At 50.2% G+C, this 13,585-nt stretch overlaps 1 protein-coding gene across 2 annotated transcripts in view; it reads left to right on the top strand.

Annotated features, from left to right (window-relative positions):
* The window catches only part of FAM107A (family with sequence similarity 107 member A), a 39,007-nt gene extending 26,286 nt beyond the window's left edge, over positions 1–12,721 (top strand). For both annotated transcript variants that reach the window (XM_064156953.1, XM_064156952.1), the window contains 3 exons: positions 1,577–1,751; positions 8,423–8,579; positions 8,887–12,721. In XM_064156953.1, coding sequence (XP_064013023.1) covers positions 1,577–1,751; positions 8,423–8,579; positions 8,887–8,994 — 440 coding nt within the window. In that variant the 3' untranslated portion in view covers positions 8,995–12,721. The remainder of the gene's footprint in view (positions 1–1,576; positions 1,752–8,422; positions 8,580–8,886) is intronic.
* The last annotated feature ends 864 nt before the right edge of the window (positions 12,722–13,585 follow it).

Here is a 13,585-nt window from a genome sequence, read left to right as displayed (position 1 = left end):
ATTGTGCTTCTCTTGCCATAGGTCCACAGAATCAGTCAGGGTTGGAAGGGACCACGAGGATCATCTAGTTCCAACCCCCCTGCTACCCTACCCTAGGTCATTTAAGCTTGGCTCATCCCTTATTCTGACTGTAAATTAGAGAGACAACCCTAAACCCACAAATACAGAAGGAGAAGTTGTCAGTTTTAGCTCCTGCTCAACTTCAAGGTCAAAACACCTCACTTTGGACAATTGCTCTATTTCCCTCCTGGCTGTAAAGTCATCCTGATTATTAGGCCACCAGGACAGCAGCAAAATCTTGCCTTGACAAGAGATTTCTGATACAGCAGCACTTCCTCAGGCATGGGGTTTTGGAAGCCTCTCAAGTCATAGAATGGTTTAGGATGGAAGTGGCCTCAAGGATCATCCAGTTCCAACCCCCTGCCATAGGCAGGGACACCTCCCACTAGAACAGGTCGCTCAAGGTCTCCTCCAACCTGGCCTTGAACACCTCCAGGGAGGTTGTGGAGCACAGAATCATTCAATGTGATCAAAGATCACAATGGGTGATTCTGTGCTCCACAACCTCCTTAGACAACCTGTGCCAGTGGCTCATCACCATCACTGCAAAGAACTTCTTCCTAACATCTACTTTGAATCTCTCCTCTGCCATTTTAAACCCATTCCTCCTTGTCCTGTCACTACAAGACCTTGTCAATAGTCCTTCCCCAGCCTTCCTGTAGCCCCCTTCAGATACTGGAAGGCCACTATAAGGTCTCCTCAAAGCCTTCTCTTCTCCAGGCTGCAGAGCCCCAACTCCCATAGCCTGGCCTCATAGCAGAGCTGCTGCAGCCCTCTGAGCATCTTCACAGCATCCTCTGGACTGGCTCCAACAGTTCCATGTCGTTCTTGTGCTGGGGGCTCCAGAACTGCACACAGGACTCCAGGTGGGGTCTGAGGGGAGCAGAGCCAAGGGGCAGAATCCCCTCCCTTGCCCTGCTGCCCACACTGCTCTTGCTGCAGCCCAGCACAGGGTTGTGTCTGGGCTGCACTCACACTGCAGGCTCATGTTGAGCTTTTCATCAGCCCAGACCCCCCAGGCCTTTTCCTCAGGCTTCTCTCAGCCATTCCCCACCCAGCCTGGATCTGTGCTTGGGGTTGCACGACCCAGATGCAGGACATCCCACCAGGTATTCCTGTGCTAAGGGACCCATAGCCTCAGCCAGGACAACCAAAGCAGCAGCTCAACACAGTCCACAGCCCGTGGCTGTTTCCAGTTTCAGTCAGACCTATCTTGCATTAATTAATCCTTGGCACTAAGTGCTGCAGCCACTGAAGCAAGGAGCTGGCAAGTCACTTAAGTGATCTAATTAATAAGTGTCTCATCAGCAACACACAGGGAGTATGTTTTAAAACCTCTAAACCCCCTGCACCAGCACACAGAGCCAGGTGCTTGCAGCCACTGACACGGGTTTCCAGCAGCTGGGGCAGGCACCAGCCCTTCTCCTCTGCCTAGCCCAGCAGAGAAAAGCTCCAGCAGGTTGCCACCTGGCAGTGGGGTGAGGCTTCTGACACAAACACCTCTCTTCTCTTCCAGCCTCCATGTACACTGAAATACAGCGGGAGCAGCCAGACGGAGGGAATATCCTGACTCACCCAGACTACATAGATGGAAACCCAGACCTTATCAAACCTAAGAAACTCCTGAATCCTGTAAAAGCCTCCAAGAGCCACCAAGAGCTGCACAGAGAGCTGCTGATGAACCACAAAAGGTAAGAAGAGGTCACACCTTGCCACTGGAGTGCTCCAAGAGGTGCTGAACTGTTTGAGCTCGGCAACCAAGGTACAAGTGCCAGTGACAGCCTGAAGGCAGGAGGGACACATTAAATCATAAGACCATAGAATGGAAGGGACCTCAAAAGCTCATCTGGTCCAGCCCCCCTACCAGAGCAGGATCACCTAGAGCAGGTCACTCTGGAACACATCCAGATGGTTACTGAATATCTCCAGAGAGGGAGACTCCAAAACTTCCCTGGGCAGCTGGTTCAGGTGTTCTGTCACCTCCACAGGGAAAAAAATCCTCCTCAGGTTCACATGGAACCTCCTATGCCTCAATCCCTTCACTTGCAAACAATCACAGCATAAAACTTGGTGTTTTCTGTGAGCTGACAGTCTCTTTTAAAGCAAAAGCAGGAGCAGAGAAGCCCCTGCTCTGCCATCCTGAAGCACTCTGCTGCTGCTTGCTATTGCCATCCACCTCCAGCCACAAGTGCAGGCAGATGCAAGGCAGGGGGGGGTTGAACTCGATGATCTGTGGAGGTCCCTTCCAACCCCTAATATCCTGTGATCCTGAGATCCTGTGATCTCTACAGCCTCTTTCTCCTTGCCCCATGTATCTTTTCTCTCCTGTTTTTTCTATTGCCATCACTGACTTGCCAAATCCCCTAGCAATGTACAACATTCCTGTGAGCTCTAAGGTCAACTCAGAGACAATAAGAGGTGCAGACTGGGTGGAGCCATTGAAAGATGGGGGAGCACCAGGATGAGATCTTCTATACTGGAGGCTGGTTGTGAGGAGGAAGTTGTTCAGCATGAGGGTGGTGAGAGGCTAGAATGGGTTGCCCAGGGAGGTGGTTGAGACCCCATCCCTGGAGGTGTTTAAGGCCAGGCTGGATGAGGCTGTGAGCAGCCTGATCTAAGGTAGGGTGTCCCTGCCCATAGCAGGGGGGTTGGACTTAGATGGTCCTTGTGGTCTCTTTCAACCTTGACTGATTCTATGATTCTATGATTCTGCAAGTAAGGAGAAGGCAAAGCCAAGCCACTCCATGCAGCTCAGCAGAGCTGGTTTAAAGCTATTTGCACAAGGAACCTGACCCTGGGGAATCATGTGAGTTTCTGACACATTTACCTGCAGTCATTGAGGAACCTTCTCTTTTCTGGGCTACAGCTAACCCTGACTGATTCTATGGTTCTATACAAGGAGCCCTTATTTCAGACTTCTTAAACACTATCTCCTTAAAAACAAAGCAGGTAAAGTTAGGCTGGTACTCAAATTCCTAACCCCCTACCCCAGCACCGCTCCTTAGGGGTATGACATCAGGAAAATGCCACCAGTGACTGTGAACTCAGAGCCACATCATTCCTTTGCAGCAACTGTCTGCACGTCAGTGCAATAAAGGCACATTCAGTTCAGAGGCTTTTAAGCACAGCAAGAAATCTTCTGGCTCTATATTAACATTTTCTGAACGCCCTGAAACATTCTGACACGGTAGCACTTTGGCCATCTAATTAAAAGGAGCTCTGCCTCTGTTCAAAAGGACCAAAGTCATCACAAGAACCAGACACATCTATTAATTCAGCAAACAATCAAGCCTGCCAGCAGGTTGCATTAATCAGTCCTGGCACTGCCTGGGCTGGGGGTTGATTTGGTTTTCCCAGAAACAGAAGAATTAGAGGACCATACCCAGGCTGTTCTCTGGCATCACAGCAGATGTAGCTCACGGCAGATGTAACTCCACCAGCCAGTTCTCTGGGTTGAGGCACAGGAAGTTTCATGTAAACATAAGGAGGAGTTTTTTTTCCCCTGTGAGGGTGACAGAAGACTGGAACAGGCTGCCCAGGGCAGGGTGTGGAGTCTCCCTCTTTGGAGGTACTCAGAACCTGCCTGGATGCATTCCTGTGTGATCTGCTCTAGGTGATCCTGCTGTGCAGGGGGGTTGGACTGGATGAGCTTTTGAGGTCCCTCCCAGCCCCTGAGCTCTGTGATTCTGAGAGAGTGATGCTACACTGCCCAGGGTGACAGCCCAGCCACCAGCACTGCCTCTCATCTCACAGAACATTGTTCCAGTCCAACCACGAGGGAACAAAGCTTCAGGGAACCCTTGCAGGAGAGGCAGCAGAGACAAACGGCGGCAGACAGAGCACAGACCCCTCGGCATGTGGCAAAGCTGAGCTTCAAACCGGCAAGCAAAAAGCACATCGGAACTTTGCATTCTGCTTCTGTGCCTCTCACCACCTCACATCCACATGTGCTAGCAGAGCCCAGCAGGAGGCAGCTCCACCGCAGCCACCCTGCATCTCCTGATGCCTCCCCTTCCGAGCCTGTACAGCTCAGGGATCAGTTTACACCTGCTTTGACTCTGGCCTCCCAAATATTTTGCTCCAAGTATAGGAAACAAAGCCTACTGCTGGCTTCTTGTCACTCCTGACTCTTCCAGTTTTGCTTACTACAGAGGGAGAGAGGGGAGAAGGGGAGAGGGAGAATGATCTACAACTACCTGAGGGGTGGTTGTGGCCAGGAGGAGGTTGCTCTCTTCTCTCAGGTGGCCAGCACCAGAACAAGAGGACACAGCCTCAGGCTGCACCAGGGGAGATTTAGGCTGGAGGTGAGGAGAAAGTTCTTCACTGAGAGAGTCATTGGACACTGGAATGGGCTGCCCGGGGAGGTGGTGGAGTCGCCGTCCCTGGAGCTGTTCAAGGCAGGATTGGACGTGGCACTTGGTGCCATGGTCTGGCCTTGAGCTCTGTGGTAAAGGGTTGGACTTGATGATCTGTGAGGTCTCTTCCAACCCTGATGATACTGTATGATACTGTGAACTTGCTCCTGTTTCCCATTAAGCATGAGGGAGAAGCAACTCAAATAAGTCCCTTGTGCAACAAACCCCTTATCTTAGCCAGCACTTCTGGGTGCTAACAACACAAGGTGATTAAATCCAAGAGTAGCAACAAATCCACGGGCAAGTTGGGTCTTCAGCATGCCAAGGCAAGTTTGTCTTCTCTCAAGCCTTGGGAAAAGCATATCTGCAGCACAAAAGTTCTTCCTGCCTTGGAAAACCATCACCTGGGGACAACACTATAGCTACCTTCACTGACACTGCCATGAACCTTGTCCTGTCATAAAGCAAGAAAAGAAATTACAGTAGGAAGCATCACTAAATGTGGCATTGGAAGGATGCAAGTCCTGGTCCCCTGTGGCAGCACAGGGGTTTGCTGCATCTGGAGCATGTTTCCTTCTGCCTGCTAGTTCAGTTTCTGCTGTGAGATGTCACCTCAGTGCCTGTCACTCTGCCAAGAAAGCTTTGTAGTCCACCGGGTTTGATGTCTCTGCTTTCAAATGACCTTGGCAGGAACCAGCCAGCCTTTGCTCAACAGAAACCTCCCAGTGCCAAGCAGAAGCTTTGTGTTACCAGCACACCCTGACCCACCCAGACCTTAGCACAGCCGTGGGGAGGTCCCCTCTTCACCTCGAAGCAAACATTCACTCACAGGAACACCAAACACTCCACATTTTACAGCAGGGTGTGTAAATGCTCTCAGCCCATTAGTTTAAACAAATGTTAAACCCATCCCACAAAAGTGGTCAGGCTGTGCTACATCCTAGATCTTCAATTCCTTCTTCTCCAAAATACAACTTCCCTCAACTCATTCTAGTCCTGTATTTCATTTTGGGAAGCTCACATTTCAGCTGCTGTTACAGAAGGTAGAAGCATAAATGCAGCCTTGACCACTTAATACTCTGTCCTTTGGAGACACAAAACTCTGTGCAGTTGCAGTAGTCTGCCCTGAATCCATGGAAAAGACCTTAAGGCCATCAAGTCCAGCCACAACCTAACATCTCCCTCTACATAACTGTTACACCATGTCCCTAAGCTCCCCATTCAAACCCCTTGGGGGATGGTGACTCCACCACTTGCCTGGGCAGCCTGTTCCAGTGGCCAGTGGCCCTTTCAGTGAAGAAACTTTTCCTACTATTCAATCTAAACCTTCCTTGGTGCAACCTGAGGCCATTTCCTCTCATTCTATCACTTTTTACCTGGGAGAAAAGGCCAATCCCCACCTCCTTTCAACCTTCTCTTCACCAGGCTGAACAACCCCAGCTCTCTCAGCTGCTCCTCATAGGACTTGTGTTCAAGATCCCTCACCAGTCTCGACACCCTTCTCCAGACTTACTCCAGGACTTTTTGCAGTGAGTGCCCCAAAACTGAACACAGCATTTGAGGTGGAGCCTCACCCGTGCCAAGTACAGGGGCACAATCTCTTCCCTGCTGGCCACTGATCCTGGTACAAGCCAGGCCATTGTTGGCCTTCTTTGCTGCTTAATCACACTGCTAGCTCATGTTCAGCCAGCTGCTGACCAGCAGCTCCAGATGCTTCTCTGTCAAGCTATTTTCAAGCCACTCTTCCCAAAGTCTATGGCACTGCAGGGGAGTTTTGTGGCTGAAGTGCAGGACCCAGCACTCAGTCACTTGTTGAATGCCATACAGCTGACCTCAGGTAACTGATCCAGACTGTCTAGATCCTTCTGCAGAGCCTTCCTCATCTGCAGCAGATGGACATTTTCACTTGGTGTTAGATCCTTCTGCAGAGCCTTCCTCATCTGCAGCAGATGGACATTTTCACTTGGTGTTAGATCCTTCTGCAGAGCCTTCCTCATCTGCAGCAGATGGACATTTTCACTTTGTGTTAGATCCTTCTGCAGAGCCTTCCTCATCTGCAGCAGATGGACATTTTCACTTGGTGTTAGATCCTTCTGCAGAGCCTTCCTCATTGGTGCCATGGTGTAGCCTTGAGCTCTGTGGTAAAGGGTTGGACTTGATGATCTGTGAGGTCTCTTCCAGCCCTGATGATACTCTCTGTGTGTGTGTGTGTGATCTGCAGCAGATGGACATTTTCACTTGGTGTTAGATCCTTCTGCAGAGCCTTCCTCATCTGCAGCAGATGGACATTTTCACTTGGTGTCATCTGTAAACATACTGAGGATGCACTCAATCCCCTCAACAGTGAAGATGTTAAATAGAACTGGCCCAAATACCAAGCCCTGGGGGATGGGTATCAGCTTATGTTCAGCTTCCCAGGAGCTTCAGGCTTTGGTCTCTGGCTAGGGCTCCATAAGGACTCTGATGCTTGCAGAGGAGCAGAAGCTGATGGGAAGGCAGCTGGGGTCAGCTGCAGGAGGTATATCTTAGTGTCTAGGTCTAAGCATGGCCATATTCCAAGTGTTAGGTTTATGACATTTGTTTGGAGAACTTCTTTGGTCCCTTTACCACTAATTTACACCTTGCATGCATGCCCTTGCTGTGTGCCTCCTTTCCCCTCTTCCCCCTCAGAACAGCGAGTGGAGTAGATCCTCTCCATCTGGAGATGCTTTGGGTGGCTGAAGGGGAGCCAGATGCCTGCGCCATCAGCTTGGCAGAGGAAAGGGGATTTCAGTTTGGCCTCTTGACCCAAAGTCTGTTTCAGCAGGAGGATCGCCAGTCCGCAGCTCTGAAACAAAGCTGGGATGTAACGAGGAGGAAAGCGGCTGCAGGGACGATCACTGCAGACCAATGACTACCCCTGCTGGTGGGAAAAAAATCGTCCCTGTTTCAAACGCCCTCAAGGCAGCTGCATCTGTCACTGACATCCTTCAAAGTAGGGGCAGCAGAAGCCAGCGGCAGCTCCCATTTCCACACCCGAGCCCCAAAGCTGTAGCACTTGGATGAAATGGGACTAGCGAAACTTCCAGCGTCACAAACCCCACACTCAGACAGCAAAGGCTGTGCCCGCCCGAGGCAGGCAGCTGAAGGCTCCATCCCGGCAGTAAGGTGCCCCCAGTAACACCCTTGAGCCTTGTGGATGGATTTGTGGACCGAGACTTGTTTGTGGACCAATGTCCTATGTTGCCACTTAAGACCGAGGAGAGCTCTGGGGGTGCTAAACTGGCAGTGGTTACTCCCCAGGGTGTAGGCATTCTAGCCCTGATTCACCCCAAGTTTACAGTCTCAAGTTGTGCCAGGGGAGGTCTAGGCTGGATGTTAGGAGGAAGTTGTTGCCAGAGAGAGTGATTGGCATTGGAATGGGCTGCCCAGGGAGGTGGTGGAGTTGCTGTCCATGGAGATGTTCAAGAAAAGCCTGGATGAGGCACTTAGTGCCATGGTCTAGATCACAGGATCACAGGATGTTAGGGGTTGGAAGGGACCTCCATGGATCATCGAGTCCAACCCCCTTGCCAAAGCAGGACCACACAATCTAGCACAGACCAAAGAGGAACACATCCAGACAGGCCTTAAAAGTCTCCAGAGAAGGAGACTCCACAACCTCTCTGGGCAGCCTGCTCCAGTGCTCTGGGACCCTTACAGTAAAGAAGTTCCCCCTTGTGTTGAGCTGGAACCTCCTGTGCTGCAGCTTACACCCATTGCTCCTTGTCCTATCCCAGGGAGCAAGTGAGCAGAGCCTGTCCCCCTCCTCCTCACCCCCAGGCCTCAGATGTTTATAGACATTGATTAAATCCCCTCTCAGTCTTCTCTTCTCCAAACTAAACAGCTCCAGGTCCCTCAGCCTCTCCTCATCAGCCATGCCATAGTTGATTGGATAGGGCTGGGTGCTAGGTTGGACTGGATGAGCTTGGAGGTCTCTTCCAACCTGCTTGATCCTATGATTCTCTCTGCTTTTTATCCATCCACAGGGGTTTCAGTATGGAGAGCAAGCCAGAGCTGCAGCGGGTGCTCGAGCACCGACGGCGAAACCAGCTCATCAGACAGAAGAAGGAAGAGGAAGAGGCAAAGAAATTGCAGTCTCCTTTTGAAAAAGAGCTGTTAAAAAGGCACCAGAGGCTGGATCAGGTAGAACTGAGTTTCCTGCCACGTCTCAGTTATCCTAACCACCTTGCACGAGGCACAGACCGCAGGGGAAATGGGTGAGCTCAACCCAATAGAAATGATTCAGTGGGCCAGGAAAAGTGAGTAAAGGTGAACGTGGCTCTGGTGGAATGGTTTGGATGCAGGCAGCACTGGCATGCACTGCACACTCCTTCAGCTTTGGGTAATAATGAGTGGATGCTCAGCAATAACAAAGCCCGGGGTTGTAATGTCGCTAATGAACTTTTGTCCTTTGGCGTGCACAGATAATGGCAACTCTTCTTTCTTACAGCTGGAGAAAGAGCAGGAGAAGCAGGAAGACCAGGAGCCAGAATTCATTAAAGTCAAGGAGAACCTGAGAAGAACATCAACAGTGGCTGTGGATGAGAAAGCAGCCTAGCTTCTGCCCGAGCTGGGCAGAGGTCCTACCAAGGCTGGCGCTTACACACACACGCTGACATCTCTGTACATGGTGGACATTCACGGATGCATCACTGGGGCTGCTCATGGTTATTAACACTGGCCCTGGCAGAAGGCAAGAAAAAGGCTTTCCCAGCCCAGGAAGGTATCACTGTGGGAAAGGTGCAGTATTCACTGAAGAAGTACTCACAGGAGGAGATACAAAGAGGAAAGGATGTTATTCCCCACCCCCCACCCTGCCCCCACCTCAGGTTGTGGGTGCATGCTAACCTCCAGCTAACTCTTGGTTAACCCTTGAGACACAGTGACTGTTTAAGCCAGGGAAGTCTGTTCAAGCAAGGGAAATCTGTGGAGGGATAGTTTGGGGGACCACTGCTTCTTCCTGGAGGCAGGCTTGCCAGGCATGGGGCGACAGGAGGGCAATGCAGGTCTGGAGACCCTCCTGGAAACCTGGCATGGTAACTAAAAGGGACAATCTGCATATCACTGAGAACAGCCCAGGTGACCACAATGGCTTTCCCAAGGGCCACTGGTATGGCACCAGTGTGCAAGCCAAGCCTGGCTAAGGCTGCTTGTCCCAGCAGCACACCCATACTATTAGAAATACCCAACTCTGCCCTTAGCACTGCAGCACAGGCAGGTGCAGCTGTTCCTCACAAACACCTTCACACTGCATTTGGAACTCGTCTGAAAACAGCTATTTGGGCAGTTCCATGCTCAGGCAGAAAAATACACTGGACCATGCCCCAAGTGAAAGGTAAACACTCTGTGTAGAAAGCAGGGGCTGCTTGTTTTCAGCATGAGTGTTCATGGAAGCATTCCATGACCAGACAGCTGATCCCTATGGATATAGCAGACAGACAGACTGCTTCTTGCCCCAGCTGCCAGGCTTCAACCTGGCACTCAGCAGCTGGACAGAGATCCACAAAAACAATTGTCCTCTGATTGAGAGGTAAGGTCATGATGGGATCAGGCTGTTCTGTTCTGTTAACTACCCTGCACAGAGCTGGCATCTGCTGGCACCACGGGCTGTGGTGCATGTAGGTGCTGATGCAAAACTACTTGTCAATGATGACCATTCCCTTTTCCAGAGGTCAGAGCTGCCTCATTTCAACTGCCACTTTGCAAAGCTAAAAATCTTCTTGCTGCTGGTGCAGCAAAGCTGAGCTAGATGGCATAGCTGCACTTACAGGGCACCCGTGTCTTGAGGTGTCCACATCTAGAGTTAGAATTGCACCTTTAGGAAGATCTCAGCTTCTTTCTTCTCACATCAGCCCTGATACAAAGCCTGAACATCACAACTCACCTACTGCCTTTGAACACGGGCTCCTGAAGGGCAAGCCTCAATGGCCCTAGTCAGCTGGGAGGGTAATACTTGGTTAAACAATATCTACTATCCACATCTTCAGTGAATCCATCCATACATTGAGGGAAAGTGGGCATTTCTCACATATTTATTAAAAGGTTACTAATCCACTCCCTAGTCTCCCTGGACCAGTAGGGTGTTTCACTTCAGACTGACTTGGCAGCTTGAACTACACACCTGAGCCACACCACATGTCAAGAGCAGCGATGCAGGTATGGGACTTCTACAACAGATGGCACCATGAAAGCCTTTGACTCCATTTCAGTCTCTGAGAGCCCCATGCCATGGCAGTGTCTCTGCAGCAGTTTTTAAGCTCCTTGCTCATCATGCTTACTCTAAACAAGCTTTTACTTCAGAAATCCACTCCATATGGTCACTAGGAGCCAAAAAAAAAACCCCACACAGCATCTGAAAGGATCTATTATGTCCTTTCCAACTGTGAAGATTTTCATTTGGGTGATGACCAAAGCCATGATGAAGACACAGAATCAACCATTTTTTTAATAAGGGGGCAGAAAAAAGAGCCAAATTTCTCCAAGAAAAAAAGAAGTGTTGCTATGGATGCTTGGTACCTGGCTGTAAAGAAGGCAGTGTGGCATCCCATGGGTAACATGGGTTTAAATAGCAAGCCAGAAATACTGTGCTGGTGTTTTGTGAGGGGTTATGGCACAGGTTAAGTAATCCTGATCAAAGCAAATCAATTTGTCATTTGGCCACAGATGGAAATGCACTCCAGGAGAGGCAAATCTGTCACTCCATCTGCACCACTGACATCAGTGTTAGCAGCACACCCGGGCTGGGATGGGGGCTTTTATGGAAGTCTTTGGGTGGGAGTCATCCAGTGAGGTCTGGGTAAGTTGAGCACTCAGTTCAGCAAAGAAAAGTTGAAAATATTTTGCTGCACTCTCCCTGAATACAAAAATATGCCTGGGAAAAGGGGAAAAAATCATAATCAAAGCATCTCCCTTTGACGTGGTGCTCACCAAGCACTGAATGAGGCTGCACACCAGTGCAGTCCATGATAGCTGAGGGGTATCTGGGTCGTTTTCAGCAGGTATCCATCAGGAAAAGGAATCACAGAATGTGAGGAGCTGGAAGGGACCTCAAAAGATCACTCAGTTCAAGCCCCCTGCAGAATAGGATCGCTTAGAGCAGATCACACAGGAACACATTCAGGCAGGTTCTGAAGATCTCCAGAGAGGGAGACTCCACAACCCCCCTGGGCAGCCTGTTCCAGTCTTCTGTCACTCTCACAGGGAAAAAAATCCTTCTCTTGTTTCCATGGAATTTCCTATGCCTCAGCTTCCACCCATTGCCCCCTGTCCTGTCATTGGGCATCACCCAGCAGAGCCTGGCTCCAGCCTCCTGGCACTCACCCTGCACATCTTTATAAACATGAATGAGGTCACTTTAAAGCCTCCACTTCTCCAAGCTGCAGAGACCCAGCTCCCTCAGGCTCTCCTCATAAGACAGATGTCCCATTCCCTTAGGAAAGGAAGGGCCAAGTCATAGTGTCCTAACCTGGACTGAGCTCACAGAGCCACAAGAAATTCTTCCAGCAGTGGAGAAAGAGCAGAAAGCCCTGACCTGTCTGCCTCCTGGAACCCTATGGGCTGTGAGCCAGGACCCAGCCACACATCCACACATCCACACACCAAACTGACTGCAAGCAGACAACAGCTCCCACGGGGCCAGCATAGGCTGTAGCAGCCACTGGCACATAGTGGGGTACAAGATGCTTTGTCCTCAACCTGATCTGCAGGCTCCATGTGATGGCACTTGGGAAATGATGCAAGCATTGGCTTAAAACTCACAGCATCTTCCAGCACAGCTCTTCTCACCCCTGCACACTGGTAAGGGTAAGCCTTCTGGCTAGGCTGAGACCCAGAGCCTGTACAGCTCTCTCACCAGTGCTCTCGTGCTTTACGGTGTGGCAGCATGGAGGTGGCACCCAAAAAACCTATCAGTGTAGGCATCACCAGGAAGATTTTGGGATATCTTTGTGTCTCTACTAAACAAATTCTTCCCTACATCCCTAAAACACATTCCTGAATAAAGGTGGTGTATCCAGAAGGTAAAGCTTATCGGAGCAGTGATGGAAGACCATTTTTTGCCCTGTGTATGTGGCGTATTCTGTGCACTCTGTGTTGGTGTTCATGCATTTATATGAAACTCTGTTGTGCATCTCTAGTTAATGAACTCACACTGTTTAATGTGGACACTGCTGAAAGAAATAAACTAAACCATGATTGTGCATTTCGCTCCGTTCCGCAAGGAGCTGAAAAAGCTCCGCGGGTGCAAGCGGAGAACAGCCAAATAAATGGAATGAGCATAAAACTCAGTGAAGTCTGACAGCAACTCCTTCCTTACTGCTGTGTTCACTTACTCATCCACAAGCTGTTCTCATCGTCTGCACCCAGGGCTGCTTACCCCCAGGCTTTGCCTCAAGTTACTGAAAGTTCCAGAGAACAGAAATAATGGAAGCAAGCTTTGTGCATTGAACCTTCCCTGTGTTTGATTTCTAACCGGCTGTGGATGTCCACAGATGTGGGTATAGAATCATAGAATCAACCAGGTTGGAAGAGACCTCCAAGAGCATCCAGGCCAACCTAGCACCCAGCCCTAGACAATCAACCAGACCATGGCACTAAGTGCCTCAGTCAGGCTTTGATTGAACACTTCCAGGGACGGTGATGGTGACTCCACCACCTCCCTGGGCAGCCCATTCCAATGCCAATCACTCTCTCTGCCAATAACTTCCTCCTAACATCCAGCCTATACTTCCCCCAGCACAACTTAAGACTGTATCCCCTTGTTCTATTGGTGGTTGCCTGGTAGAAGAGACCAACCCCACCTAGCTACAACCTCCCTTCAGGTAGTTGTAGACAGCAATGAGGTCTCCCCTGAGCCTCCTCTTCTCCAGGCTAAACAAGCCCAGCTCCCTCAGCCTCTCCTCATAGGGTTTGTGTTCCAGGCCCTTCACCAGCTTTGGTAAGACCCACAAAGCCAAGGAAATATCTTGCTCTTGGATTTAACTTAAAAACTCTGGTTGGAACTGAGAAGATACTCCTCACACTAATGACCACACTTCATTATTCACTTTAAACCATTTTTACAGCATTTTAGCAGCAGCCAAAGATGAGAGATGAAATAGAGAGGAAAAAGAAAGGCTGCTTCACACACTCAGCTCACACACCCCACGGTC

The sequence above is a fragment of the Pogoniulus pusillus genome, chromosome 16 (assembly GCF_015220805.1).
Source record: "Pogoniulus pusillus isolate bPogPus1 chromosome 16, bPogPus1.pri, whole genome shotgun sequence".
NCBI classification, from domain to species: Eukaryota; Metazoa; Chordata; class Aves; order Piciformes; family Lybiidae; genus Pogoniulus; species Pogoniulus pusillus.
The sequence above is the reverse complement of the archived record's forward strand: the minus strand, read 5'-3'. Positions and strand labels throughout refer to the sequence as shown.